At 42.2% G+C, this 27,879-nt stretch overlaps 1 protein-coding gene across 1 annotated transcript; it reads left to right on the top strand.

Moving 5' to 3' along the window:
• Nucleotides 1–248: 248 nt before the first annotated feature.
• ANXA13 (annexin A13) lies at nucleotides 249–24,598 on the top strand. Its single transcript, XM_058808548.1, has 12 exons — nucleotides 249–263; nucleotides 1,941–2,015; nucleotides 13,344–13,425; nucleotides 15,723–15,817; nucleotides 17,465–17,635; nucleotides 18,641–18,674; nucleotides 18,756–18,835; nucleotides 20,012–20,080; nucleotides 20,297–20,398; nucleotides 22,334–22,409; nucleotides 23,256–23,368; nucleotides 24,479–24,598. Exons 1-12 carry the CDS (start codon nucleotides 249–251, stop codon nucleotides 24,596–24,598), a joined length of 1,032 nt encoding a protein of 343 aa, XP_058664531.1.
• The last annotated feature ends 3,281 nt before the right edge of the window (nucleotides 24,599–27,879 follow it).

Raw genomic sequence — 27,879 nt, 5'->3', positions numbered from 1 at the left:
GTGAAATCCTGATTTTCCTTGGAGAAAGCAGTCAGCTCCATGACACAACAGGATGTGATATTAGATACTGGGGACAATAAAGCCACCACGTAATGATGAATACACCCCACCTTGCAATGACTAGAATTTAAATAATGTCTGAAGTTATTGATTAACCCAGGTTTAGGTAGTATTTAGCTTTTCCAACTGCATGCTTGCTTTTTCAAAGAGTAGAGGAGTTGCACCTTCCACATTCAGGCTAAGCAAAAATGGGCAGTTCACATGTAAGTAGTTACTTAATTTGGATTGTCAAGAATGCAATGATTTCCTGGTTTTATTTTTGTAAATTTTCACTTTATATGGCATTAATATAGCTGCAAGTGAAGATTTAAACTCAAAATCTACTTTGTGGGGGAAACTGGTACGCAGCTGGTTACATTGCTTCGTAACAGTACATGAATAATGAAATTATTACTGCCACACACAAGTCCTCAGTGCTTTAAAGCTCCTTGTGTCTTAAACAGGGCAGCACTTTCATTTTGAGAAAAAGAAATGATGCACAGGATGTCCTGGAAAAACTAATTTAATTAGTTTAGCAAATTTGTGTTGGAACATTCTGAACACTAAAATAATTCCCTAAAGAAATACTAAAAACTTCCTGTCTCAAAGGCCAATACTTTCAAAATTTGAGTGTTTCTCACAGAACAATAGGGACAGGAGTAATTTTAAAGTGTAGTATTTACAGAAGGGCCCAATTAAAATCCAGTGTGGGCATTTGCTGCATCAAATTACTGTATGAGGTTTGACAGAGACAATTTTTGGTAACATTTGTCTGCATGAAGACATTTAATATCAAAATTACATGATTGTCAAGAACTTTTGTGTGACAGCTCTGAATTATTAGCTCCTCTGCAAGTTAAGTAGCTTGTGCTGAGGAAGTGGGGGTCTTAGCTCCAATTTTGAAACTAGTGGATAAAAGCAATATTTATTCAGCAGTGCATTTTCTCCTTGAATGCAGAATCCATGCAGTTTTGCAGTATGTATCTATAGAAGACAGCCTGCCTGCTGATACAGGCCAAAGTGAGTTTCTGTAAGGTTTATATTATCGTGTAACTATTTCTTAAATCCAAATTCAGCAAGGCCTGGAGACATGCCAAGGTTCTGAAGCTTTTGGATCAGCTCCCCAGGATGTTGCAGGAGCAACGTGAGCAGAGTGAGCAAGGCATCCCATACCCTGCATACACCCCATTTGCATAAAGCTCCAGCTACAGATCCAGGGAGCTTTTTTCCTCCCTGTGAGTGGGATGTTGGTCCCAGTTCCACACCATCTTTTTGCAGTCTGGCTGTTTGCTAAGGGGAGAGGAGTGAGCAGATCAGCAGCACTGCCTGTGTCCAGCAGTTCCAGCTGTGCCCAGGAGACACAGCCAAGGAGGCTCCTGCTGCACAGGACACACACACATCATAGGGCAGGCACCTCCTGGGGGTCCTGGAGAGCCTTTCACACGGAATGCAATGCAGGGCAAACATATTCCATTCACATTGTGACTGTCCAGAGGGGGTGTATCCGTGGCAGGGGTGATCACAGCACTGCAGCTCAGGCAGCTGTAGCAGGTGTGTGAGTGGGCTCCATGCTGGATTGGGTGGTTTGGATGTGGGTGCAGGACCCCACAGTTGTGCTGCAGGCTACAGTGGGAACAGGGGTGATCCCATGCTGGAAGAGAATCCCATCATTCAGTCCAGACTCATCTGGGAATTGCATCTCTCTGTTGCTCCTAGAAAGTTACAGGTAATCTTGGAGAAATGGCTGCGTCTGTGTTGGAGAACTGCTTCTGGAAGAGCAGGAAATAAAATAGAAGTTCTTGCCAGAGCTTTCCAGCTGCAGTTTGCTGTTTCTCCTAATGTCATGTTTTGTAACCACAGGCTCCTGAGTGTCTCATACATTGTGTTTTCTGAACCTCCAGAGCCAGACTTACAAACTCGCAGAGGATATTCGGAAACCAGCCATAGGGGCTGCCAGTTTGTCAGCAGATGAGCCAGTAAGAACTTCTTTTGTGGAGGATGCAAGGGGCACTGTGCTGCTGCAGCACCTGTTGCTGTGGCTTATGGTGGCTTTGGGAGGCTCTGCAATGCACAGAGGCAGCTTCTCTTTTGTGGTCAATGCTGGTGCTAGAAAGCTGGGTAAAAATGGCTTGTTTCATTCTGTTGAATAATACAAAACCAGAATTTTATCTGCTTTGAAATTTCAGGAGTTAAATTTTTATTTAATAGCTTCTGCTGGGAGAAATATAAAATGAATCATCGTTGTCAAATGAGGTATTTTATTTGGTTAAATGAGTTTAGGTTTTAAAACTTTCTTTTAACTATCGTTTTTAAATGGAGTTCTCATTGAAAGCTAACCACTCTCCAGTGAAAAGCTTCCATTATGTGGATGTTAAAATTGAACTTTTCAGCTCTGTCAGAATGTCTCATTTTAAAATTGAGCTTTCATCAAAATTCATATCTTCCTGAACATGTTACTTTGAACAAAAGTATCAAATGTTACTGAAAAAAATGCTTTCAGAACAATTTTCCAACTAACCCTAAAGTGTACCTTTCTCTCGGAAACTGAGCTCCCAATTAAGAGCTGCACCTGATGTGACATTACAACTCCAAATCTGCATATTTTCATCTGCTTTTTGCTCTCTGAACTCAGTTCAGAACTTTTTTCCTCCAATCAATGTTTTCAGCTGCACATCCTTTGCAATTTAAAGTCTCTTAATTATTTTCTTAATTAGTTTGCAGTCTTGTATCAAGCTTATCTGATGTCCTTAATATTAGCACAAATGGAGTCAATCCACCTGGAAATCTCAATAGCTGCTCTGCTATAAGAAAGATGCTTTGGGGACAATTTGGGAATAGCAACAATGGTTTTCATTCTATGATTTGAGAAGCCTGATTGATTTTTACTTACGTGAAATTGTGTAAATATTTTTAAATCTTCTGTCTCTCAAAAATCCATGAAGACTGCTTATGCGTGATTCCATGGTGTTTGTGAGTTTAATTAACCTTGGGGTTGGGTGAGTTCTTTGGTTTTAATTCAAATTTGTTGAGATTCTCTGCAACACCCTTGCCTTTCATCTTGTCATTGCAAAGCAGACTAAAGCTTCTTCCAGGGAGGACTCTATAGTATAAGGGGATGGCAGGTTGTTGTGGGCCATATGGTTTGACAACTTGAAGGTCAAAAAGTAAGTATTACCTGGAGAACATATCTGCCCAAGGAGCCCTCTGGGGCATAAGCTCACAAAACTCACAAGGACTTCTCTGTTGCCTATAAACATTACTGTCCTTGTAGAAATGTTTCCCTAGTACAAGTATTACCACAGCATGATTTTATTATCTCATCACAAAGCTCTACAATTGCTCTTTGTTGCCTCCCCTGGCAGAGCAGTGCTCAGGGACAGGCGATTCTTGTTCGGGCCCTGGCCATAAGCCCACAGTCAGCAAAAGACAGAAATAACTTCTTGTTTAGCTACCCCCCACTGGGGAGGGTCTGTGGCAGATTCTTTTCATTTCCACGGTCTCTTGCTATCCAGGATATTTGCTGTTCCTTTTAGATCTGAGAATGTGAGTGCTGCTGTAGTAGGTGCTAACAAGTGGCTACCCAAGAAAAAAATTACGACGCATTTGTGGCAAAAAAACCAGAACCCATCTGAAATATCAGAGTTACTACATTTATGTTTTACATGGTGCAAATAGGTCAAGCAGTTATATTTTACAAAAACATTTAAAAATGCAAAGTATCTGGACTCTAGTTTAGAGTTTGGGGTTTTGGAGTTTAATTTTAACTCTCTAGTTTTTATATACTCTACCAAGTTCTGTTGTTGCTGTTAAAGGAGTTATTTTCACTAGACTCTCATCTTCATTAGGTGTGTTATTGGCACAAATCAGTTGTGATATCTGGTAGCTCAAGCTTAGGTGCCTCAAAAGAGGGGCCCTGATCAAGGAAACCCCTTGGCAAGTAAACTCTCACAATCTAAACTCCCCATCCCTCATGCAACACTCCAGACCAATGGTAATATTAGGAGTCTTCTCCCTCAATATTGGTTCACTGTTTGGTTACCAGATGGTTGCTACATGGTCATCTTCACATGCCCTGAGGTGGTTTTGGTGGGAGTTTTGGTCAGTTCTGTATCCCACTTTGGAGTATGGTTGTCACAGTTCATTACCACAATCAATGGGCTGTCTGCTCTAGCCACCAATTTTTAAGTAATATTTAAGCTGCTAACTTCGTCTATTCTATTACTAATGTTCTGGTTGTTCACATTTCACTACAATCTATCTTTATTGCTCTTAATTATGAGATTATTAGCTCTGGATTTCTCTGTAATCCATCTTTGACTTACACAACAGAGCCATATGGTTCAGATAAAGTTCAGTTTGTAGCCCCACAACTCTAACTACTTACTTTAAGCAAGAACTTCGCTACTTTCAAATAATATAAAATTTTCAACAGTTACTATTCAGAAAATGACTCTGCCTTTATTGTTAATTATGACTAGTGTCTGAAGCAAGGACAGCCCATTGATTGTTGTATATGAACTGCTGCTTTAGGCGACTCAGCTGATCCAGGTGTATCTTGAAACTTCCTCCGCCTCTTTCCTGTGAGGTAGAAAGGTATTGGACACACAAACCTCCAAGTCCTATAGGCACAGTTGGTTTGTTGGACACTAAACATGCTTGTCTGTACAGTAACAGCATTTCTGTGTGTCTGTGCATGTACAGATGGTGTTTAGATAGAGTGTCTTGCAGTGATGTATTTTAGAAGCAATGAAGGGACCAAGGGTGAAGCATGTCATCTTGGGGCTTCCCTGCTGGGGTGCAACACCCTTCAAGTTCTTGTCCCTTTAAATAACTGAGCTTTAAAATACATGCAAGGCTGAGCATGATGTTCCCAAGGATTGTGCCCATGGATTTGAGCCCTGTGTAGATGTTCTTAAGTCATGTTAGCTTTCATGATGGCATACACAAGAATTTACTTCAGTTCCATCAAGGTTAGCTCATCAAAAGTCATCATTAGTGAGGTGTCAAATTTTTAATAAGACATAAGAACACTTGAGTTAAAAATCTGGTATTTCAGCTGAAAAAAGAGGCAAAATATATCGTTATCCAAGTCAGTAAAATATGGTCAATAAAATAAAAGGAGTCTGCCCCATCATAACAAAGAATTATTGCCAGCTTGTAAAACTTGATTTATCTGTGGTGAATGAAGCCATTTGTTTGCATTTTGTATGGCTTCCATTTGCAAGATAAGTAATCAAGGGAAGTGATGTGAGGCATGACTCATGTCTAACCACAGGCATGGTGTCTTTGAAGATTTCCTGCATCCTTTCCTGCCTCGGCTTCAGCAGCCCCACCAGGTGAGTCAGGTCCTTGTCAGCCCCATGTCCCCTCTGCCAGCCCCATGCAGGTGCTGGGGCTCACACATCTCAGAGGTGTCTCTATGTAAGCATCTGGATTGAGCCCTCTAGAAATAAAAGCTGCAGTTTTGCAGCTTTGGCATTCCCACTGCATGCTGCCCTGGTAGCTAACAGATTTTAAAAGTACTCTGTTAAAGTGTTCCATCAGCCACAAAAAGTTTTGAAAACATTAAAACTGGACAATATTAAATTCAGCCATGAGAGAACCACCCCAAACTTGCATTTTTCTCTTAATTGTGGGTTTCTCTGTCATGGTATAAGTATGAATAAATTAGATTAAAAAATAATCATAGATGGAATATTAACAGCTACTGGAAACAGGAGAGACTTTGTAAGAGAAAGAGGGTTTTAATTTTGCAATTTAAATAACTGTCAGAGAAATTATCTTCACTATTGCCACTTGTTTGTAATAGGAAAAAGTAACTGTGACTGATTCTATTGGGATCTTGTTGTCACTGCAGGTTAAGTCCCAGATGTAGAAAATAAGGTTTGCACCTCTCAGTTTGGAAAGAGTAACAGAGTCATTGCAAAGGCTGTTGACTAATCCATAAAACTTACCCATATTGTATTATCCAATATAGAATTCATATAGAAATTGTTTTGATCCTGATAGCACCAAACCATCAGGACCAAGCAAGCTGACAGTGTGTGTGGCTGTCATGCAGCTGTTAGACACAGAACAGCCACAAGGATCTGGGAGAGTGACAGCCTGGCTGGCAGATGGCAGATGGCATTTGGAGACACTGATACCATTCTCTGAGCAGGCAAGGAGGCAGTTGGCAAATTTTCAGCTGCATATTGTGGTTGACAGAGAAAAATGCTCAAACAAACAAAAAATGAGAGGTGCATTTTACAAAACAGGTGAAGAAGGAACCTTGCAGACAAAACGACACTTCTTAAGGTTGAACTTTGGCAATTCATTTGTTAAAAATGTGTTTGTCAGCCCCACCTTTTTATTACCACAGCACAAACCCCAGTGCTTGCTGATACAGCCCTGCTGCCAACATGCCATAGCTGTTTGCTTTTAGATGTTAGTACCTGTTAAAGCCTTTACATTTCAGAGAAATTCCTACCTGAATGACTGAGCCCCAGAACTTGAACTTTACTGAAGAAGAGCTTGCAGAAGAATCCCTTACTTTGGTGGAAGGATGATAGGAGATAGTGAACACATCACCTGCTAATGACGAGATATCCTCGCCCTGAGTGGCCTTTCCCAGTTAGATGAGACCTGACCTTGCCTACCAGTAATTGCTCTTTGTTTCTTTTGCTTAGCCATTATATTAAAGAGCTGTAATATTTGGAAGTTTTTCTCATGGGAGTACCCACACACTGCAGTGAAATGGTCTTTATCTGCTTTTTTGCCCTTTCTGATTGAAGGTCTTGAGCTTTCTCAGCAGGTCAACCTTTTGCAACTGGGAATGTTGTTTTAGTAAATCAGACTATGGATGAAGTACAAATGTAGCATCATGTTTTCAGTGTGTCTTTGGAAGTAGATCAGGATCAAATGCAGCAGCCTAGTCCTATGTTTGTTCTTGTGTTTTATTATTCTCCAAGGATGGAAATGCTTGAGATGAGTGATGAGGTTTGGGTTGTCTTAAAGACTCCTCTGGGTGGGAGTTCAGAGTTTCTTCTGATAACAGTATGTTATCCTGACAACATGTGATGCACTAGAAGGGTTTAACCACAAGATCTAAGAACACGTATCCTTTTTTTCACTAGTCATTATTGTTAGTCTAGTTAACCTTGGATTCCAGTTGCATTATAGCTCATTAAAGACTTCTGCCAAGATAAATAATTAATCTTGAGTATATGTGGGTTTATAAAAAATTAATCATGTAGGTGCTGATTTGCCAAAAGCTGTCTTCTGCGACCCAAGTGTATTAGATACAGTTTAACCAATGAGATGCACACCCTGGTCCTGGTGTTTGTTACGCTAACAGGGTGACTACATGGTTTGGAATATTTCCTGGTATATGGAGAAAATGAATTTCCTTCTCCATGGAAGAGAGAAGGATACACACAAAAGATAAAGACAGGAATCACAGACCTGGAAGGCACCTTGAGATGTCAGCTCACTTAACCATTGCCTAGAGCAATAATTGAATGTCTGTGAAGAGTAAGAAGCTCTGCCCAGGCCAGTCCTGGCAGCTCTCACAGTGCTGGGCTGGAGAGATGGTTCATTAGCTGGAGACTCCCCAAAGCTCTTTGAACTGGTGGCTCAGTGGCTGTGCATGGTGAGAACTGAGAAACCTCCACAGCTTCTGTAGCTTCCTATATAGGGTGGGCTTTCAGTTGTTTTGACTTGTTTGCTTGTTTTTCTGGTATTCCTGTCCTCACCTTTGGGACATTATGGAGTGTTTGGGACTTGGCTTCCCAAACAAACAGGATGGAAAAGAGTCCAAGATGCTGCAATATGGATATATCTGTTATCCTAGCTAAAAACATCTGAACCCACCAGACAACCTTAGATTAATCTACTAGCAAGGTGCTAATCTCAAAATTAATAGTGCCTGTTATGTGTCTTGTAAATCTTAAAACAGAGCAACTGTATTAGAAATCCCCTGAACAAAAGACTGAGGCATGAACTCAACCCTTCTAAGGCACCAGAGAATCCACACAGTGTTGGGCCATTGTGCTTGTGCCCATCACAGGAATTGTTTCAGCTGCAGTGAGCAGCTGAACCAAAATCAGGCAGGCAGGAGCTCTAAATCTCAGGGAAATCAGGCAGAGAGGTTGCTGGTGCTCCCCTCCTTGATAGAAAAGAAAGGTCAGGTTGATGCACATGGAACTAGTTTATGCCATTCTTTTTAAAATCTCATTTTTCTCCAATGCATTTTTGAACATAATTAAATATATGTGAAAAAGAAGAAAATGGGTGGAAGAACTCTGGCATGTTTGTGTAGCCCACTGGTGATGCTCTCAGGTATGTGAGATATTCACACCAGGTTGATGGGTGCAGGCCCACAGGAGACCACTGATGTCTGATAGCAGGCAGCTTACCCTGGGACATCTCTAACAACACCAGAGACCTATGTTTAGACAAGTAAATACTGCCCTAAATTTTATTCCTGATCCCACTCAAGTGTATGAGTTAATGCTCTAAAAAGCATGGCTGGGTCAGTCTGCCCTTTCTGTCTGCTGCCACTTTTAGATTTAATTTTTATTTGTTAAACAGCAGCCAAAGAGAAGCTTGAAGTTAGACAGCCACTAAATAAAGCACATAAATTGTACCTGGCAAAAATGAAGACTGGGGCAGGCACTCATCATACCTGTACCAATCCAACTCTTTTTAGAGCTTTTTCTACAGCTACTGGAGCTGATCTCACTTGCTCTGGTCAGCAGCCACACTCCTGGCTCTTCCTAGCGACCTTCTTTAAGGGTCTGTGCCTGCATTTATCCATGTACATCATCAGCATCACCCTCTGTTAGAGCTGCAGCAGGTGCCCACACCCTGAGCAGCTGCTCCTTTTTATTGTTCCGACAGAACTCCTCCCTAAACCTGCTCCTGAGCAGCCCTGTGGCATCTGCGTGAGATCATGGAAATGGAAAAATAGCTGTGATTGCTCAAGCTGTATTATCAGCTGTTTTCAGAGAGCTGTTTTTGCTCCCTTTTGCAACACAGGAAACTACCTGGCATGTTCATGGCAGCACTTCTGTTCTTGGCTATTGACAGATTGACAGATGAGGACTTTGTACCTACTCCAAGCTTAATTGTCTTCATCCTGAGGAAAGCTCTAGATTTTTAGGAGTGTCTGCAACCTACCAATGCCTCTCCTGATGCCTTGAATCCATCAGAACTCTTGTTCCTCCCCCCTCACCACATCCTTTTGGGGTTGCTGACCTTTGCTAAACTGTTTATTTGTGCTCCAGAAGGGCTCCACATGCTGAAACATCAAAGCAAAATCTACAAAGCTTCTCTAAGCATTACAGATCATCTTCAACTATAAACTCATCTTACAGCTCCCTAAAGTCAGACATAGATTATAGTAGCAAAAACTACTTGGTGTGCTTTAAAACAAGTTAGAACAAAGCAAGTTAGTCTTAGATCTTTTATAAACTGTCCAGTTTAATATAAATAAATCTGTGGCAATTTTAGCCAAAGCTGCAAGGGAAACAGGTTATTGTCTAAAACATACTTGAGTGAGACAAAAAACTATTCAGGATAAGAGAAAACAAGTTGACACAGGCTATAAATGCAACTATGCTAGAAGTGAAAAGAATATTTTTTACCATCAGAGCTATGGTCACATTAATTAATATAGAACTATAGGAGAGGAATTAGAAGAAAATTAAATAAATGAGTGGATGGGGCTGGACCAGTTTGTGAAAACAAGTTCCCTTACACCCTAGCTTCAAAGTTGTTTGCAGTCTTTCCACCTGATATTTCAGATTCCACATCATGCTCTCACCAAATTTGCTAGAATACTTCTAAATCAGTAACTAATCTAATCTAATCTAATCTAATCTAAATTCTAACTCTAAAAAATAACTGTATTAAAGGGGTTCTGCCCATATTTTTAGAAGAAAAATTACTACAGGTTACAAATGGTATTAAACATCAATTGATTTTGCCATGTATCACTTACAGGAAAATCCACCTGGCAAAATCCACAGGGTAAGGAGTACAGCTCTGAAACAGCTCTGGCACAGCTCTCCCTCCCTTGCATTGGGAAGCTGTGTCAGTGGGAAGGTCAAGGATGGGACTCAGCAAGAAGTGAATTTTAGCCAGTGCTTCTCAGCTGACCCAGGGGCTGGCTTTCACAGTCACTTACCACAGTGTCAGATTTCCCTGGTATTTCACACAGGACTAACAGAATGATATCCCCCAGGTGCATCATTTAGTGTTTTACAGTGATATTTTTGAAGACAGAGGCTTTAGCAGAGCTGACTCAATAGATTCCTCTGGTGCTTTAAAACAAACATGTCCTGAACATTGAAGCAGGCATTCCTTCCTGTATGATTTTTGCCTTGAAAATAAATGTTTCTGTGTTTATGTCTTTATGAATAATCAAACACCTACAATGTTATTTCAGTTTCTGGTGGTGCCATTTCCTGCCTGCTGCACCTGTGCCACACACAAACACAACACCTACAGTGCCAGTTGTACCTAGGAGTGAGGGGCTCACTAAACCTGGGGATAACTGACCATCCATCAGGGCATGAGAGAGCAAACCACTCTCTCCCAGTCCTGCCATGAGCTGGCCATGACCTGCAGTGGGCAGTGGGAGCTGCAGAGGCAGCACCAGCATGAGAAGGGCAATTTCCACAGCCCAGCACAGCTGGTGGGCAAGGCAAGGCACAGGACAAACCAGCTCCTGCCTTTGTGTGTTTGTGCAGGTGTTTCTGTCCAGGCTGAAGGTCTGAAAAGTGGGAGACAATGCCAGATGAAGCCTTTTTCTTCTCACCACTGCACCTTCTGTCCCAGGTCAGGAGGCAGTGAATGTGAAGCAATAGTTCTCAGCTCTTGTTGTTACAGGGAATCTGAGAGTCTATAAATTAGAATAGCACTTGGATAACTACAAAGTAGTTAAATATCTACATTTGGTACATCAGCACTTTTCTCTGTATTTTGTGCTGCAGAAATTTCCCTCTTTTTCTGTTTTTTCAGCTGCTTCTTTGGTCCTTTTGGTTTGCTTTGCAAATAACTAGAACAACTTCAGAACTGGCTGCCTAACACAGACAGCAAGATTTACCATAGGCACACTTACAGTACAGAGCCAAAGTAAGGGTATTTCCCTGGAGCCTTCTCTTCTCCATGCTGACCAAGCACAGCTCTCTCAGCCTGTCAGTCCATTTCCTTTGGACATGACACCATTGAAGGAGAAGCACCTACACTCTGCCAGAATAGAAAACTGTGACTGGAATTAATTTTGAATAGTTATCAGTGCATCTGCTTTCTAACTTTTTGGTTTTCCCTTTCCATTTTGACCCAAACTCCTGGGAAATTTGAAGACTGTTAAATAAAATCTCCACTAGAAAATATTAGTTATATATATACAACTATTTCCATCTTGCTTGAAAGGTTTAGGAAAATTTGTGTGAGCATACAGCAGGCTACATCTTTAAAAGCCACATTTGTCATAGTGATGGGGCAATCAAAGTGTTACCTTGTGCTGTAAAGATGAAATTATTACATTGTTATTGTACCTCACTAATTGTTACAGTTGTAAAAATAGCTTTGTGTTTCAGTGACCATTAGCAGTGGGTTCTATCCTACCTGGAAAAGCCAGGTACCCAAATGGCTTCAGTCAATCACAAAGGCACATTGGTAAAGCAGTGTAGGGACTGGATTTGAGCTTTCCTCCTTGAGAGCTGACCCTTTGCCTTTTGACAGAGGACCCCTTTAGCCAGAGTTTTAGCCCTTTCACCAGAACTAGTAGATGACAGCCTGAAACTTTTGAAGCATACCAACAAACAGACTTTCAGGCTGTATCTATGCTTGTAAATAAAACTTGTTGTTCTCTGGCCTGATGGGCATGTGGCAGAGCATGGCCCACAGCCATGTGCCTAAATTATCTTTATTCCACCAGCAGAATGATGTTGTGCCAAATGTCTTTCAGGAATGGCCTCTGCCCTGTGCTACCCCCAGAGACAAGGAGGTTAATCAGCCATTTAACCTCTTCTGCTCCTCAGCAGGCTGGTGGCATTTTCAGAAGGGCTTAAAAGCAGACTGCCATGCCCTGCAGTATCACAACTCTGAATTAACAGTGGTGTGCCAGTGCCTGGCAGTCCTGCAAAGCAAGCAGCCTCATCCAGGTGTTGCTCTTTAAATGGAAATGCCAAAGCACTGCCAGGGCCCACTTAGACCCCGAGTCTGTGGTGTGCATACTGGCTTGTGCTGCTTGACTTAGAGGCCCAGAACCTCTGTCCTGCTACTGGTTTAGAGTTTGGGCATTTAAAATATTTGAGTAATTGTGTTAGAGGAGCTGAAATTGTTGCTGTCATTGTGGTCTCAGATAATTCTGCTATTTTCTGAGAAGCAGCAGAGTGGAGGGTGTACCAGCATTGCAGCCCCTGTGACTCTCAGCTTGGGAGATTAACAGCTAACTCAGATCACAAGGAGCAGGCATGGTTTTCTGTTTACATTGATATGTCAGGCTGTAAACTGCTGCAGTGGCTGTGGACTTTGAGTTATTATCCTGTCCCTGTAAATTTAGCTTGAGGTAGCCACATGTATTATTTTGCCAAAATAAAAAAAAAAAAAAGCAAAACCCACTTCCTCAGCAACAACAAAAAACCTCAGCTTTATCACTTTATGTATCTCAAATTATCTTGTTTGCATGAATACATCAATACAAGAAAGGTTTTCAGGAGCAGTTTTTATCCAGATGATTGGGAGTGTTCACAGTACTTAAAAATGTACTACAGAGATAGGTCTTGATTCTGCTAAGGTGTTTGTAGAGGCCTGTTGTTAAAGTGGTACAAACCAATAATATTTGATCTGGCATAAAGATGTCTAGTATGAAATTATTATCCTTAAATTCTTTGAATAAGACAGAACTGATTGGCAGAACAAAATTCTATAGGTCATATATATCATTAATATGGTGATATGTTATGTAGAGTAAAATACACATACATATACATATGTATGTACACACATATATATACACACACACACACATATATATATATACATATACATACATATATATATAGATATGGTTACAAAGTTGTATAGACCACTGTGGTTTTTATGTGGTGACAGCAATTTGTGGATCAGTTCCAGGAACCTTAGGGATAGATAGAGTATTTCAGCAAAGCCCAGCCTGAATTTCAAGGTTTAGATGGCGTGAGCAAAGATCAAGCAAAGATCAAGCAAGGACCTGCTGTCATTCTAATGCAGAATTGTTTCCCATGTGTTTCCCATGTGTTTCCCATGTTTCTGCTGTGTCTCTGTCTTTCTAGTCAGCCCACAAGCGCCGCCACCACCACGGGTCTGATGCAGAGCAAGATGCCAAGAAAATTCACAGTGCCTGCAAGGGAGCAGGTAAGAAAGACTTTTGTAGATTTTTGGACTTTGTGCAAAGGGCAGATCAAGATTATAAAAAGCATATACATGAATTTAGGCAAACCAACTGTTCCAACCAGTTTTATGTAATCTTTATGCTTTCTGTCAAATATTGACTCAACATTCACACCTATGAAGATAAATGGGAAGGGAAGGCAGCTTGCTCCTCAAAGGCTGTTAAGATCTAATTTGATAATTGCATGTCTCCAGAGCATTAGGGTAAACATGGTATTTGTTCCCTGTGACAGGGACATCAAGCTGCCAAGACTAATTTGACAGTCACAGGGTCCAGCTAGTCAGGTTAGATTAAGGTCATGGTTTGATATCCTTTCTCAGACCTCCAGGGACCAGTAAAGGACATCATCACCTCCATATTTCATCAGAGCCTACTGCAGCTCCATCAGCTGAAAGGAATTTACAGTGATTTCAACTTTCACCAGTGATTTTTAACTGAAAATAACTGTCCCTCACCATTTTCTGAGTCAGTTTGAAGTAAGCCTGACTGCATTGGTGTGAGTGAGGAATGCACAGTGTTTTGTGGGATCCTAAGGTCCATGGAGGTGACAATGTTCAATAAAGGAAAAACATCCAGGCAGCACAAGATCAATAAGTTATTAATTCACTCCAGTTATTTGCACAGTTAATATGTATTTAAGCATTTCTTCCTGGTATGGCAGTGACATCCAGAATCAGCTAGTGAAGTGTTGAGTTTTAGGAACTATTCCTGTTGTACCAACTGAGCCCTTTCAAGACAGTTGCCAGAGGACTCTCCTAATTGAGAGTTTAACCCAATGTTATCAAACAGGAGCAGAATTCCTTCTAAAATTGGACCATGCCTTCTGCCTTGGATCTAAGCAGGAAGAACAAGATGCCCTAAAGTTGTCCTCCATGTACCTGGTGGTAATAAGGGATGAAAACATATCTGCTGTTGTTGAATACCAGTATAATTTGTTATCTTTATCCTTTGTGCTGGTTGCTACTCAGAAACCCTTGTTGGTTCCTGCTCCTAAAAGCCTGAGATGAGGCACAGCACAAAGCCCAGAGATGGCCACACAAAGGCATCAGAGATGGCAGAGATCAAGGAGAGTGTGGGGCAGTGACCACCAGCAGGATGTGTGGGCATCAGCAGACCTGGCAAATGTCTTGATGCCTTTGGTCTGCCATCCTGTGGACATTTGGGCAGTGCCCATCACAATCCGGGCCATGTGTCTGTCCTGGCTCACACTCTCAATTTCTTGTCGTGAAGAAATAATGCCCGAGTCCATCTGCTGGTCCTCAGGTGGAAGTGCAGCCCTAACCCTAACCCCTGTGCTAGTGCCACAGCTGCCCTGCTGTGTCCTTCATACATCCAGGTAACACCAGGACCCCTGTGCTAGTGCCACAGCTGCCCTGCTGTGTCCTTTGTACACCCAGGTATCATCACTGTGGTCCTGTCTCGTTTTAGCTGTAACAAATGCCTTCCAGCAGCTCTGTTTAATGCAAATATCTGTTTAGTGCAAAACACCTGTTTATATGGCAGAGGGCAGCAGAAGTGCAAGAGCAAGGTCACTGCCTTTAGGAAGGTTTTTCAATCCATGGCATAAGTCAGAGCTCAAGGCTGAGTGAGGGCTTTTCCCTGGAGAGGGGCTGCATGTCCAGCTCCCCTCTGGGATGGGCAGCACAGCAGCTGCATCTCTTCGGGCATCCCACACTCCCACTTCACTCTGATTTCTGCCAAGCAAAACAGTATTGGCAGAGACTGAGACCATTCAGGCTGGTTCCAGGTCCTTTTACTTGACTCCATTCAGCAAAATTAAAACCAATTTTTAACAGGCTGTAGATCCAGGCTTCAGGTTAGTGAGCTAATGCAAACACATCCTTGCCTGCCTGGCCTCTCGCCCCACTGCCCTCACTCTGTTGTGCCAGCACAGCATTCATGCCATAACAAACTGGATCTGGTGGCTGATCCCTTGGGACTGCTCAAACAAGCATTGTCCCTAAAAACAAGTCTGTCAGCCTGTGGGCACTGGCATAACCCTGATTTTAGGAGCAGTGTCTGCCCTTCTCAAACAGAAAACTCAGTTTCTTTGCTATTAACAGCATGAGATGGTGAAATTTTATTTTATTGAACATTGTAGCTGACTACAGTTTAAATTATCCTCAAAAGAATCTTAGATAGTACAAATCATAAAGGTGGAACCACTGGGGATATATGTACAGGAATTTTTTTTCTCTTTAGAGGTCACATTTTCTTTCCTCTGCATTAGAAAAATCCCTATGCACAACTTCTTTTTCAGGAACCAATGAAAAAAAAATTATTGAAGTCTTATCAAGTCGAACATCGGAGCAGAGACAACAAATAAAACAGAAGTACAAGGAATTGTATAGCAAGGTATTTTGAAATAAGTGTCCTCTCTGTTTGAAACCACTGCCTCTCAAAATACATCCTACAGGCTTCTGCTTTTGAAAATGTCAAGGGCATAGTGCATTTAAGGAGAACACCAGTTACTTTCTGATTCAGCAACTTATTTTATCTCCAAAAATCATGATTTTTTTAATTTTAGGCCTCAGAATCTTCTTGACGTCAGCCTTAACCAGATCAGAGCATTTTAATCAAAGCTGGGAGAGCTAGAATATAGTTCATAACTGAAACAGAAAATATTTCAGCTTGTGTTCATCTTCAGCACATTCAGAAAAAGAAGTTAATGTAAAAGGGAAATCATAAGTCAGAGTCCCACTTAGACCAGATGCAAATTCAGACAAACTATTTGATCTCGCACAACTTTATTTTTATTGAGTTTAATAGAAGAATTTAATAGAAGCTTAATTGATTTCTTCCAGTGATGAAGTAGAACATGTTACAAAACTCAGAAGTTTCATTGAGCACTTGATTTCTGCGGGAGGCATAAACTACCTTAATGATTTTGTGTGTATGAAAAATAAAGCTTCTAAAATATTGTTTCAGTAAACTGCTGAATCCTGCAGACTTTATTATTAAATTGGTATTTTCTTAGTGTCTGCTTGCTTATTAATCAGTCTAAATAAGACAGCACTGAAGATGAATGAAAGCCTTCTATATGTAAAATTTACAGCAAGCATGATACAGATTTTGGTAACTACAAATACTATAATGTTGTTCTATAATCAGAGTTAATACATATAGGCATTAGAAATTATCAAATGCCCTGAAACATCACAGTGACATCAGCTCATAGCCACCCTTCTGCCTTCCTGGGCAGCCTGAATCTCCTGGGCAGGAGGCACAAGCGGCACCATGTCCCTCCTGCTGCTCCAGGAACTTGCAGCGTTTGTGGGGTGTGTGTTGAAACTGCTCCAGCACAGATGGCAGCCTCTGACTTGAGCAGTTGAGTGTTCACCTGCAGTTGTGCAAGCAGGAACTCGAGAATAATAAACCTGGAATTCTCATTCAGTGTTCTGTTCTTGCCAATGCAGGAAATGTTAACTGCAGACAGGAGTTCCAATGCACCCTCAGCTGGCATCCTCAGCATGCACAGGCCAGCTCTCCTCCAGGGTCTTGCTGAATTTTGATTTAAGGTTGATGTGGGTATGTGTGTGTAAAAACGCTGTTTGCTTGGCACAAAAGCACCTTGCAGAAATCTGCTGCTTTTTCCAGGAAGTCAGTTTTAACCAAAACTGACTGATAAGGTTCTTAGTTTGATCCCCTGTGTGGCAGCTCTTTCAAAGGAGGAAGATTCTGCATTTTATTTCAGACTAAACTCCTGTTAAGTTTTTCAAAACACTATTTTGCATTTGTTTACACAAGTAACAGTCATAACTGGACTGATATTGGCTGCTATTTGAAGATGGGACAATCATTTCAGTCAATCTAAAGCCAAAATTTTTAGGGATCTTATTTTGTAAAAAAAAAAAAAGTCTGAATTTTAAGGCCTTTTAAAAATTGTTTTGTCCCTTTTTGGCACAGAAGGAGCTTTTAAGTAATTTGATTTCCTGAAACAAATTAAGAAATCCTGTAATCTCACCTCAGCTTTTGCAGTAACCCTCCTGGCTGTCCCCACAGGAGATGGAGGAGGACCTGAAGGGAGACCTGAGTGGGAACTTTGAGAAGGCTGTGCTGGCTTTGCTGGACTTGCCCTGCGAGTTCGAGGCCCGAGAGCTTCGGAGGGCGATGAAGGGAGCTGGGACGGACGAGTCGCTGCTCATTGAGATCCTGTGCACTCGGAGCAACAAGGTCAGGGCAGCACCTTGTGGGACCTGCCTTGCGCAGCAGGGCTGGGAGCTCACCAGGAGGATCCCTGCGAGGAGGAGCAGGGATCAGTCCAGCTCCTGTGGCTGAAACGCCTCTTGCCAGTGTTTGCAGCAGTAAGATTGCCGTACTAGTGCGGAAACTCCAGCAGGAGTTAAGACCAATAAAATTCACATTCCTTCCTTTATCCTGCTCCTGCCTGCCTTGGATGGCACAGAGGCAGCACCAGTGAGAAGAATCCCCAGATACATGTTAAAGGGCAGCTTTGGCACTGCTCTGATGGTTCAGAGGTACAGGAACATAATCCTAGTGAAAAAGAAAATAGTTAACTCTTGCCTAAATGCAGGGAAAACCAGAGGGACACCTGCATGAGTCGGGCACCCCTCAAAGCACTGTCCTCAATGGGGACTGGGAATTCACAGCTTCTCCCACCCCCGTGGCTGCTGCACTTCACACTGGGGTATTTTCTGGGTCCCTTGTGGCAGGAAGGAAATGAGGAATCTGACTCTATGTTCTTACAAGGCTAAGAATTTTATATTATATTAAAGGATTTTATATTATATTAAAGAATACTATACTAAAACTATACTAAAGAATAGAGAAAGGATACAGACAGAAGGCTAAAAAATAATAATGAAAAACTCGTGACTCCTTCCAGAGTACTGACACAGCTTGACTGTGATTGGTCATTAAGTTAAAACAATTCACATGCTGGATAAATAATCTCCAACTACATTCCAAGGCAACAAAACACAGGAGAAACAAATGAGATAATATTGTTTTCCTTTTTTCTGTGAGGCTTCTCAGCTGCCCAGGAGAAGAGTCCTGGGTAATGGGATTTTTCAGAAAATATTACAGCAACATCACACACTGCAGGCATGGTGCTGACTTGCTGGTGTTTTGTTTGCTCATTTACTTACTAATTAATAACACATGTTTTATTTATTTATTAATTTGATTATTACTTTATTTATTTTTTTGTTTTCCTAGGAAATTGTAAACATAAAGGAGGCCTACAAGCGTTGTAAGTAGTTTTATCTTTCAAACGCCTTCATTTAAATCCTTTCTCAATGATTTAACTCTCACAGATTTTGTTTCTTCCCAGTGTTTGACAGGGATCTGGAGTCTGATGTTAAAAGTGACACCAGTGGCTCCCTACAGAAGATATTAGTCATGGTGCTGGAGGTGAGGCTGGGGACTTTCCTCTAATGCAGCTGCCTGACAGAGACATTTCCTTTTATCCCTGAGTAACCATAATAAGTACTGTCTGGCATTTATAATAATGCCGTTATGATATGTAATATAATAATGAGGTAATTACAGTAAACAAAGGCATTCTTCAGTATAAGAGCCCTTCATATCTATGGCTTTTTAATACGTACAATTTCAGTTTATGTACCATTTTTGTTTATGAAACCACAGATAGTTTTATAAATATTGATACTTTGAAAAAAACAGGATTGTTTTACTGTAATTTATACCATGGTAAAGGCTAGAATACTCATTTGAGGTCATGGCCCCATTATTCTGAATTTTTGCCCTAAACCACTAAATCTTATTTCCATCTCAGCTAAGGATTTCAGAATTCAGATACAGAACAACTAAGAAAGAGATTGCTGTTCTGTTAGTTTTTCATTCATCAAAAGAGAACATATTTTCCATTAGAATACATTTTATTTTAAACCCCTTTCATGAAATAAAGCAAAAAATCAACACCTTCATAAAGACACATTATAACTAAGAAAAATAGGAGCGCATCGAGAAATGCAATGTGTTGGTCAGTCTGATCTGACAGCCCTGGGAAATGAAAAGACTGAATAAATAAAAGAAGCTTTAATGGCATAACAATTACATCACTAAATACATCACAGTTTAGATTGTCATTCTGGGAATCATTGGTACAGCTTTTTCCAACCTCCTGTAAACTTTCAGGAGTGGCAAATACATTTATTGCTTTTTTTTCATCGATAATTTCTCCCAGGGACCGCAGTGTTGGTGAATGCTCAGAGTACATAGGTTAGTCAGGAGAACATTTCACAGTCACCAGGGCATATCCAGCCCTGTTAAAAACATCACCGTACCTTCGCTGCAGGTACTGGGCCCCTCCCTGCTCCAGGGGCAGCAGCGTTGCCATCTCGTTAGGGCCCGGGTACACAGCACATAAAGCTGGGCACAAACCCCGCACGAAGGGTTCAGGGACCCAGGGGGTGACACCGTGCCTATCCCCGGGCTCCTGTCAGCAGATGGCAGCAAAACCCCAACCCAAAAATCTGTCAGGGCCATCGATACACAAATATCTGCGAGCTGAAACAAAACCAGCGCTTGGTTGGGTGTTTTTTACTGTTGTCTCCTTTTCTGCAGGCAACCCGAGATGAGACCCAGCAGGTCAATGCAGAGCTTGCTGAGCAAGATGCCTCAGATCTGTATAAAGTAAGTGCAGTTGTGCAAAAATCCCTTTTTCCCCTTGCTCTGCAGCAAGGGCTGCCTCAGGGGGACTAAACAAACCAAGCACAGGGGCAATGGCAGCACAAGGAGAGGAGCAAGGGGGGCATGGGCTGGAGCTGCAGGGATCAAGGGCTCTGGCTGACTTCATGTCTCTACTGTGTATGAACATGTGCTTCCAGAAAATAACATGTGCTTTTGAAGGCAGGAGAAGGGCGCTGGGGAACAGAGGAGCTGGCTTTCAATGTGGTCCTAGCAAAGAGAAGCTACAGCCAGCTGAGAGCCACTTTTCAAGCCTATGAAAAGGTGAGTTTATCTTCTGCGATGGGGGTTGCATAGGCCCTGACATATAGGTGCAGATCCTACAATAACATGTAATGATCTGAAGAGCCTTTTCCAACCTAAATGATTCTATGTAGAGTGGACAATCTTTTATCTGCCATTTTATAACTTCTTGAATGCTTTAAGAATGTTGGAAAACATATTTATACAACTGTATCCTGAGCATACAGAAATAGGTGATTTACAGGAGAAGCTGTATCTTCTGCCAGTGAAGATCCCATTCCCCTTCACAACCTACACAATACTCAGCCAAATAAATGTCACCATGTCTGCTCCTTCCCACAGCTGCAGGACAGTGTACCCCCCTCCTGCAGCAAAGGGACAGGTTCACAAACTCCTGCCCTGAAGGAAGGATTTGCTTTTCTGGTCTTTTCTTCTGCTTCTCCTGAACAGACCCTGGCAAGGTATCTCCTCCTGTTCCACCACTTCACACACTCATATTGGCTGAGGAGAAGTTTATCTCCAGCCTTTTTCTCTCTGCCCACACTGGGCAGATGGCCTGTGCAGGTGCTTTGCTGTGCTTTCCCTGTCTCCAAGCATAAGGCAAAGGAGGCAGCAGGATCCTGGCTATTTAGTACTTTTCCCTGCATCACCCAGCAGGGACATTTTACTCGTGCCTGGGCCTGAACCTGACCTGATATGGAGATATCTTGCTTGAAAATTACCTCTGAAAGTCAAAGCAATGGGAGATCCAAGGTCCTTCTCCTAGCAGCAAGGGGGAAGCTCAGCAGTGACATTCTCAGGATCTCCCTACAGCCTCTGGCTCACAGTCCTCAACTTCCCTGGGAAGACTCTGAGTTAATCAGAAAACTGCAGCCTTAGGCACTGAAGATGGAAAGAGCTCAAGTCAAAGCCACGTTTCAGTGTCAACATAATAAGGAACCAATAGCTACAAAAAGGTTTGCAGCTTAATCCAAGGTTTGGGCTGCTGCTGGCAGGAGAACAAACCCAGTCACAAACCGATACTTTCTCTCTTGGAGTGGCCCAAACCCTGGAGGTTCAGTTAAATGCTCCAATAGCCAAACTACCTTGGCTTTTGATTCCTAAAGCCAAGCAGATCAGGTTGCCCAAACCAACCCACCACATCCTGCCTGGCTGCACTCAAAGTAGGCCAAGATTAGAGCCCAAATCTGGCAAACATGCCCTTCTCTTCAGCTGGAGAGATACACAGGGCAAGATCTAAACCAGGCTGGTGCTTTGCAGAGCTTAAGCCCTAAAGCCTCACATGGTGCTCTTGCCTCGTACACACAGTCTCCCAGCTCTGACCTAAAAGTCAGTGTTGAATCATGCAGGAACATCCTGATACACAAAGTAGGGCAAAGTAAAAGTCTTTGAGGTTCCTGAAGTTCACAAAAGTCAGGGTAAGCTCTGTTTTGAAGAGACAGTTTGCTTCTCCAATTCCCTACAGAATAATACAAAAACTTTGGGACGACCGCGGTGCTTGTAAACTTTGCCTGGGAAGCCAAAGACAATAAGTAACAGAATTTCACAGAGTTGGTAAAGCTCCAAAAATTATCTTATTTATGTGGGAGCCATCCAGAGCCTTTGATAGAGGGGCTAGAGAAAGCTCGAACAGTTTCTGCTGACCAGGGGTCACTCAAGAAGAAGCTGCAGCTCTAGAGGCTAGAGGCTGTCAGATACCTGGGACTGCCTGGTGGAGATTATCCATCCCTTCACCACCGTGCTTACCTGGCTGCACAGACCTTCTCCTGTGGGTCACAGTGCATCTGGGAGCACTTATGCCGGAGGAAAACTTCATTTACCTCAAATTACTCCTTTGGAAAGGCTCTAAAGGATCTGGATTGACCTTTTGCCATTGGATCCCAAATCTGATGCTGGTTTGACAGTGGGAAGACATGTACAGACAGAAGCTTTTATGGCTCCTTTTTGTTCTCATAGGTGTGTGGGAAGGACATAGAAGAATCCATTAAAAGTGAAACATCTGGAGATCTGGAGAAGGCTTATCTGACTCTAGGTAAAAAGCAATCGTTTCAAGACCTTTCTTTTCTAGTTCTTGCTGTCACCTGACTTTGGTTGTTGGGGGTATGTGCACAGCCTGGCAACAGCCATTGAGCTACCCCTAAACTGAGCTAACATATCTGCCAGGGAAAAAAGAGACAGCTTTCTGTAGTGATTAGCACTCCTTGGTTTTAAAACTAAAACTTGCCACCCACAGCTCCTTTCCACAGAAAAAGCTGAATTTTTTGCTCTCTAACACAGGGTAGCCACCTCCAAGCTGGTGACAATGGCTGGTGATAACTTTCAGCAGATGCTTGGACACCATGAGAAGTATGCTAGCCAGCCACCACAAAAATGTACAGGGTCCTAGACAGCAATTTAGTACTAGGGTTGGCTTTGACCAGTACTGCCTCACTTGTATTGCTGTTACCCATCTGGATTTAGACTTTCACAGACCTTCCTCCTGTGATCTGCAGAGTGAGCAGCTGCAAATGGCTAAATAAACTATCTAGTGCAATACAACAAGCAGCTACTCCAACAATGGATGGGCCAGAGGAACCCCATGGGGACAAATGCTCATCCTCATTCATGTCGTTTTCACTGTGGAATGGCTGAGTACTCAGTGCTCTTGTGGAAGAGTACTCAGGTAATCTCTTGTGGAAAAATGGGCATCCCCATTCAGACTCCAAGAATTCTCCTTGCATACTGATAGGGGATCAGTCTCAGAATAAAAGCCCTGCCAGTTCATATGTCTAAGCATAAACACTAGAGTTTCCTTTTCTTACTTATTTAATTCTGCTTGAAGTTGTATCACAAACTGTAAATGTACAAGTATAATGAGGCCTCTTACTGTTTTCTTTAGTCAGCTGTGCCAAAGACTGCCCAGGTTACTTTGCCACAGTTCTGCACAAGTCGATGAAAGGAGCTGGGACTGATGAAGAGACCTTGATTCGCATCCTTGTGACCAGGGCTGAGGTAGGGTACCCTGTGTCCTGTAACTCCTCACATCAGCTCTGGGAGAACACAAATGTAGAGGGTATGGAGTGAGTCCTGGTAGATCACGTGCTCAGCAAACCCTTTTCAGCCCAGTGACATCAGTGGTCACACTCTGCTTCTGTACCCAGGCACCTCTAATTTTGATATTGCATCTATTTCTGTTTTCAAAGGAACTAAACCAGGAAGCATATAGGCAATTTCAAGTGGAGTCAACTGTACCTGGTTAAAACCAGCCCATGGGGAGGTCTGGCCCCAGTAGGATGTGTAGAAGTAATTCCTAGTTAATTAATGATAAAGCAGCAGTTTCCAATTTGAGAATTGCTTATAAACATATGTTGCCAATTTTCTCTGATTCCAGCTGGGAAAAACAGATGGGGAGGAGGGAAGAGAAATAAAAAGCCAAAGGAGTTAACTGTCATTTTAAGAAGCACAAAACTTCATAAGACATTTGAGATATTTAAGGACAATCTTTAAGCATTCCTTGTAAGCTGTGTAGGTTGTAACCCCAGGGCTGTTTCAATCAACACAGAGGAGGAGCCTTTCACAGGCATGAAAGGAAAACATATTTCTCAATGATCCACAGTGAGAAAAATTAGGCTCCAGGGTATTGTCTCTATTAAGACACAGTCCAGTCATTATAACATTTAAAACTCACTGTGATAAAGATCAGACCTGTGCTGTAGGTGCTTTTTTACAGGACAGCTCCAGATAGGGAGTTTGTTTCTCTCTCACCAGTAACCAGGGGATGACCTCAGGAGCCCCTGAGACATCATTACTGTGTGAGTTTCTCCAGTACCAAGGCTGTGCTGGCACAGCACCACTGGGCAGAGATTCTCCCAGCCTTGGCATAACTTTCCATGCAGGCCTTCTTCACAGTTAGCATCCCCTCACCACCATCTGACATGGGCTTACCTCGAATTCAAATGTTCAGCTCAAAGTCCTCCAAGATTTTAGACCTCCTGTGTTCTCCTCTCCTACTCCCACTCCTGTGGTGGGCCTTGAATCAGACCCCAGGGGCGCTGGCAGGGGCAGGGCAGGTTACTCAAAGCAGTCACCACTCTTCTAAAGAGGCTCTTGGTGTCTCCTCAGAGCGACCTGCCAGCAATAAAGGAGAAGTTCCAGCAGATGTACAAGAAGCCCTTGGCTGAAGCCGTCCGCTCTGACACCTCTGGAGACTTCAGAAAGTTGCTGCTGGCAATTTTGCACTGAAAGCCCATCAAGAATGAAGAGGCATGCTGAGCAGCCATCTCTTGATTAGCTTCCAAAAAACCATCCAAAAATGTGGCATTAGCACAAAGAAAAAAATCCAATTTATTTTCTTTCCAGCTGGGAAATATGTTGCCAAGTAATGTTGGACATGAGGTTTATGTTATGGCTGTCTTGCCAAATGCCCTTAAGCAATAAAGACATGTTGAAAAAACTAGATATAAATTGACTTCTTTGTGTTTGCATATGCGGAGGAATCTTCTGTCATTGTTTCTTCTGGATAGATTTTCTGTCTTTCTCTCATTCTGAAGATTATCCCTGCTCTTTCCTAAATTCAATGAATGTCATGTCATGCCATTACAGTCCTGCCAAGAGAAAATAAATAGTAATTTCTTCTCAGCTCATTATCACAGCTCTTTAAACAACCTGAGGGCTGTGAATTAATGATTTAAGTCAGGCCCTGATTAAAGTCCTGCTGTCAACAGGGAAGGCCAGAGTGATTTCCCTATCTGTGAGTTGCCCTCTCAGCAGTCCTAAATTATCCCATGAAGGAGAGAGACTTGCAGTCCCCACCAGCACCACATCCTGGGATATGGTGCAGGAGCATCACAGGGGAAGAGGAGGGTCTTTCCTGAGGTGAATGTCAGGCAGGAAATGGTGTTCCCAAAGAGGAAGACATTGAGCATGGTCTTCATCCTGGGATATTTCCTGGTTTGATCTCATGGCTCACCTTGCTTTGAGCAGGAGCTTGAATTAGACACCACTGGAGTTCCCCTCCTCCCTGAATTACCCTAAGATCTTATCATCATATGAGAGAAGATGTACATGAAAAAAACTATAACAGAACCTGATGACTAAGAAGAAGAGAGTGAAGAATTTAGGTCAAGGAGATGGATTCATGAGTGTTTCTCTTTGTCTGGCCCCTTCTGCCTCTGAAGTGCTCCACCACTCTGCATGATGAAGGGTCGTTCAGGCCCTCTGAGGTGTGATGACTGCTGCCATCCTATTCCCATTGAAAACAGCATTTCTGAAGCACTAGACCTGTTTCTCCCCTCTTGGATCAATGTCACAGCAGCAACACCTGGCCACCCAGTTATAAGATGGGGCAGTATAAATGAGAGATGGGAGAGATGTGTGGCTGTTGAGAACAATGATTGGTGTCTCACACAGGTGTAATAGGATGTTGTGGCATTTTAAAGGCCTGATCTTTCTTTGGGAACATTTATAGCTACCTAAAAATATTGGGGCAGATCCTGAATGCCTGAATGTCTTCATTACAGGGATTTTAATGTTCAGACCCAGCAAGAACAGAGAAATGTAGGATCCAAGTATCTTCTTGTTGCTGTTGCCATGGGTCTGTAACCAGAGACCATAGAAAAGATAGATGAAGATACTTTGGTGTCCAATGATAGGGTGATATTTTATCCTCCAGAACACTGTATGCTCACACCAAGATAAGGTACCCATTCTCAAATGATGTAGTTTGAAGAAAAAGCCAGTGGGTGTCTGAAATACACATGAAGTAGCTGGATTTGTTTTAAAATATTCCAACAAAAGTGCCCAAAGCTGTATGAGTGGTTTCTGTGAAACCTCTAGAAGCTCAGCACTCTTTAAACCAGCTACGTCCTTATTTAATGTGAAGCACATAACTTTGGCAGCCAAATTTATTTTTGCCTGAAGACTGTTTTAATTAACACTAGTAGGTCATTCTGACTAAAGAAGAGTGCAATTGCTTTCATCTTAATCTTTCACTCTTTAATTAGAGATTGGCCTGAAAGCAAGCCAGGAGCCCACACATCTTCACACCCACATACACTGGGCCAAAGTCATTACTGAATTACATGCTGTATCTCTCTATCTGTACACAATGCAAACAGTGACTCTTGGGAAGTTGCTCTGTGACTCCAATGCTGTAAAACTTGTCCCCATGCCTTTATTAGTTAGGTCAGGGGCTCAAGACCAGTATCTATAGATGAACCCTGTTGCCCTTGCCTGCAAAATCAGAACCAAGCCCAGATTCTTCAAATAAGCCTTAATTCAGCATTAAGTATCATATCAATGTGAATGACAGCTGTGGCAATAGGACTCAGGGAAAACATGTTTGCAGAGCAGCTAAATAGAAAATTAATAACATAATAGTTACAAAATAATGAGAGAGAAAGACCATAAGGATATCTGGACTTAAAAGAATAGGAAGGAGGTCAGATAGCTGGCAAGTAGCAGCAGCAGAAGAAAGTTAGCAGATTTTTCTGTGGGCAAGAGACAGCATTCACTAATTGCAGCAAAAGAAATTCCTATCAGACATATGGAAGCAGGTTGTCCAGGGAGGTTGTGAAATTTGCATCCTTCAAGATTTCAAAAGTTCAGCTGAACAAGTCCCTGAGATGTTCTCCCAGCCTAGGCTGAGCTGTCACCCCAACCAGCCACCACTGCTGCTTGAGGCATCTTCCCATCCTCTCCATGGCATCTGATTAATTATGATCCTTGTAATTGTCTCTTTATACAATTAGAACTGTTAATCCTGCATTTTATTCCCTCTTCCAGTTTTATTAAGACCATAATAAGAAATATTTTTTCTTGTCCCCTGTCAGTTTAGACTGAAAATTTGGGCAAAGGGATGATCTGTCTCTTGATTACTGTGGGGGCTGGTGGTCATTGAGATCCTGCACATAACACTGAATAAGCTGTGAAGTCTCTGTCTTGAGCAATCCTTTTTCTTTATCCATATTTGTTCATTTTCACCTGAATTGTAATAGGATCAGTATATGAGTTTTAAAGTTGTCTGACATCACCAGTCTCTGTGCACCTGTCTGCTGGCTGGTCAGATTACAGCTTTTTTTCCACTCTGTTGCTCAGTGCATGACATTTCATCATCCTATTGCATTAAAGCATAAGAAGAGCTGCTCTGGGTCAGATCAAAGGTTCAATCACCACAATTCCAAAACTGAATGATGCCAAACACTTAAGGAGAAAGAGCAGAAGGAGCAGGATGAGTATATAGTGTTACAACAGCATGTTTGTTCTCTGGTAGATGTTTCTATTTTCTAGAAATTGGCCACAGATGGAGTTTGTACAGCAGCAACTACAGAGGGTCACAGTTTTTAATACCCCCAATAGCTCCAGCCCATCAAGGGCTATGGGGCACCTGCAGCATCACATCTCAAGGTGCTGTTGGGTCACACACCCTGTCAATGAGGCCACTTTCCCATTTGTGTTCAGACAGGACCATTATCTGTGCAAGATCTCACTCTCATGGTAATGCACTAATTTTGTCTTCCCAAAAG

The sequence above is a fragment of the Ammospiza caudacuta genome, chromosome 1 (genome assembly GCF_027887145.1).
Source record: "Ammospiza caudacuta isolate bAmmCau1 chromosome 1, bAmmCau1.pri, whole genome shotgun sequence".
NCBI classification, from domain to species: Eukaryota; Metazoa; Chordata; class Aves; order Passeriformes; family Passerellidae; genus Ammospiza; species Ammospiza caudacuta.
The sequence above is the reverse complement of the archived record's forward strand: the minus strand, read 5'-3'. Positions and strand labels throughout refer to the sequence as shown.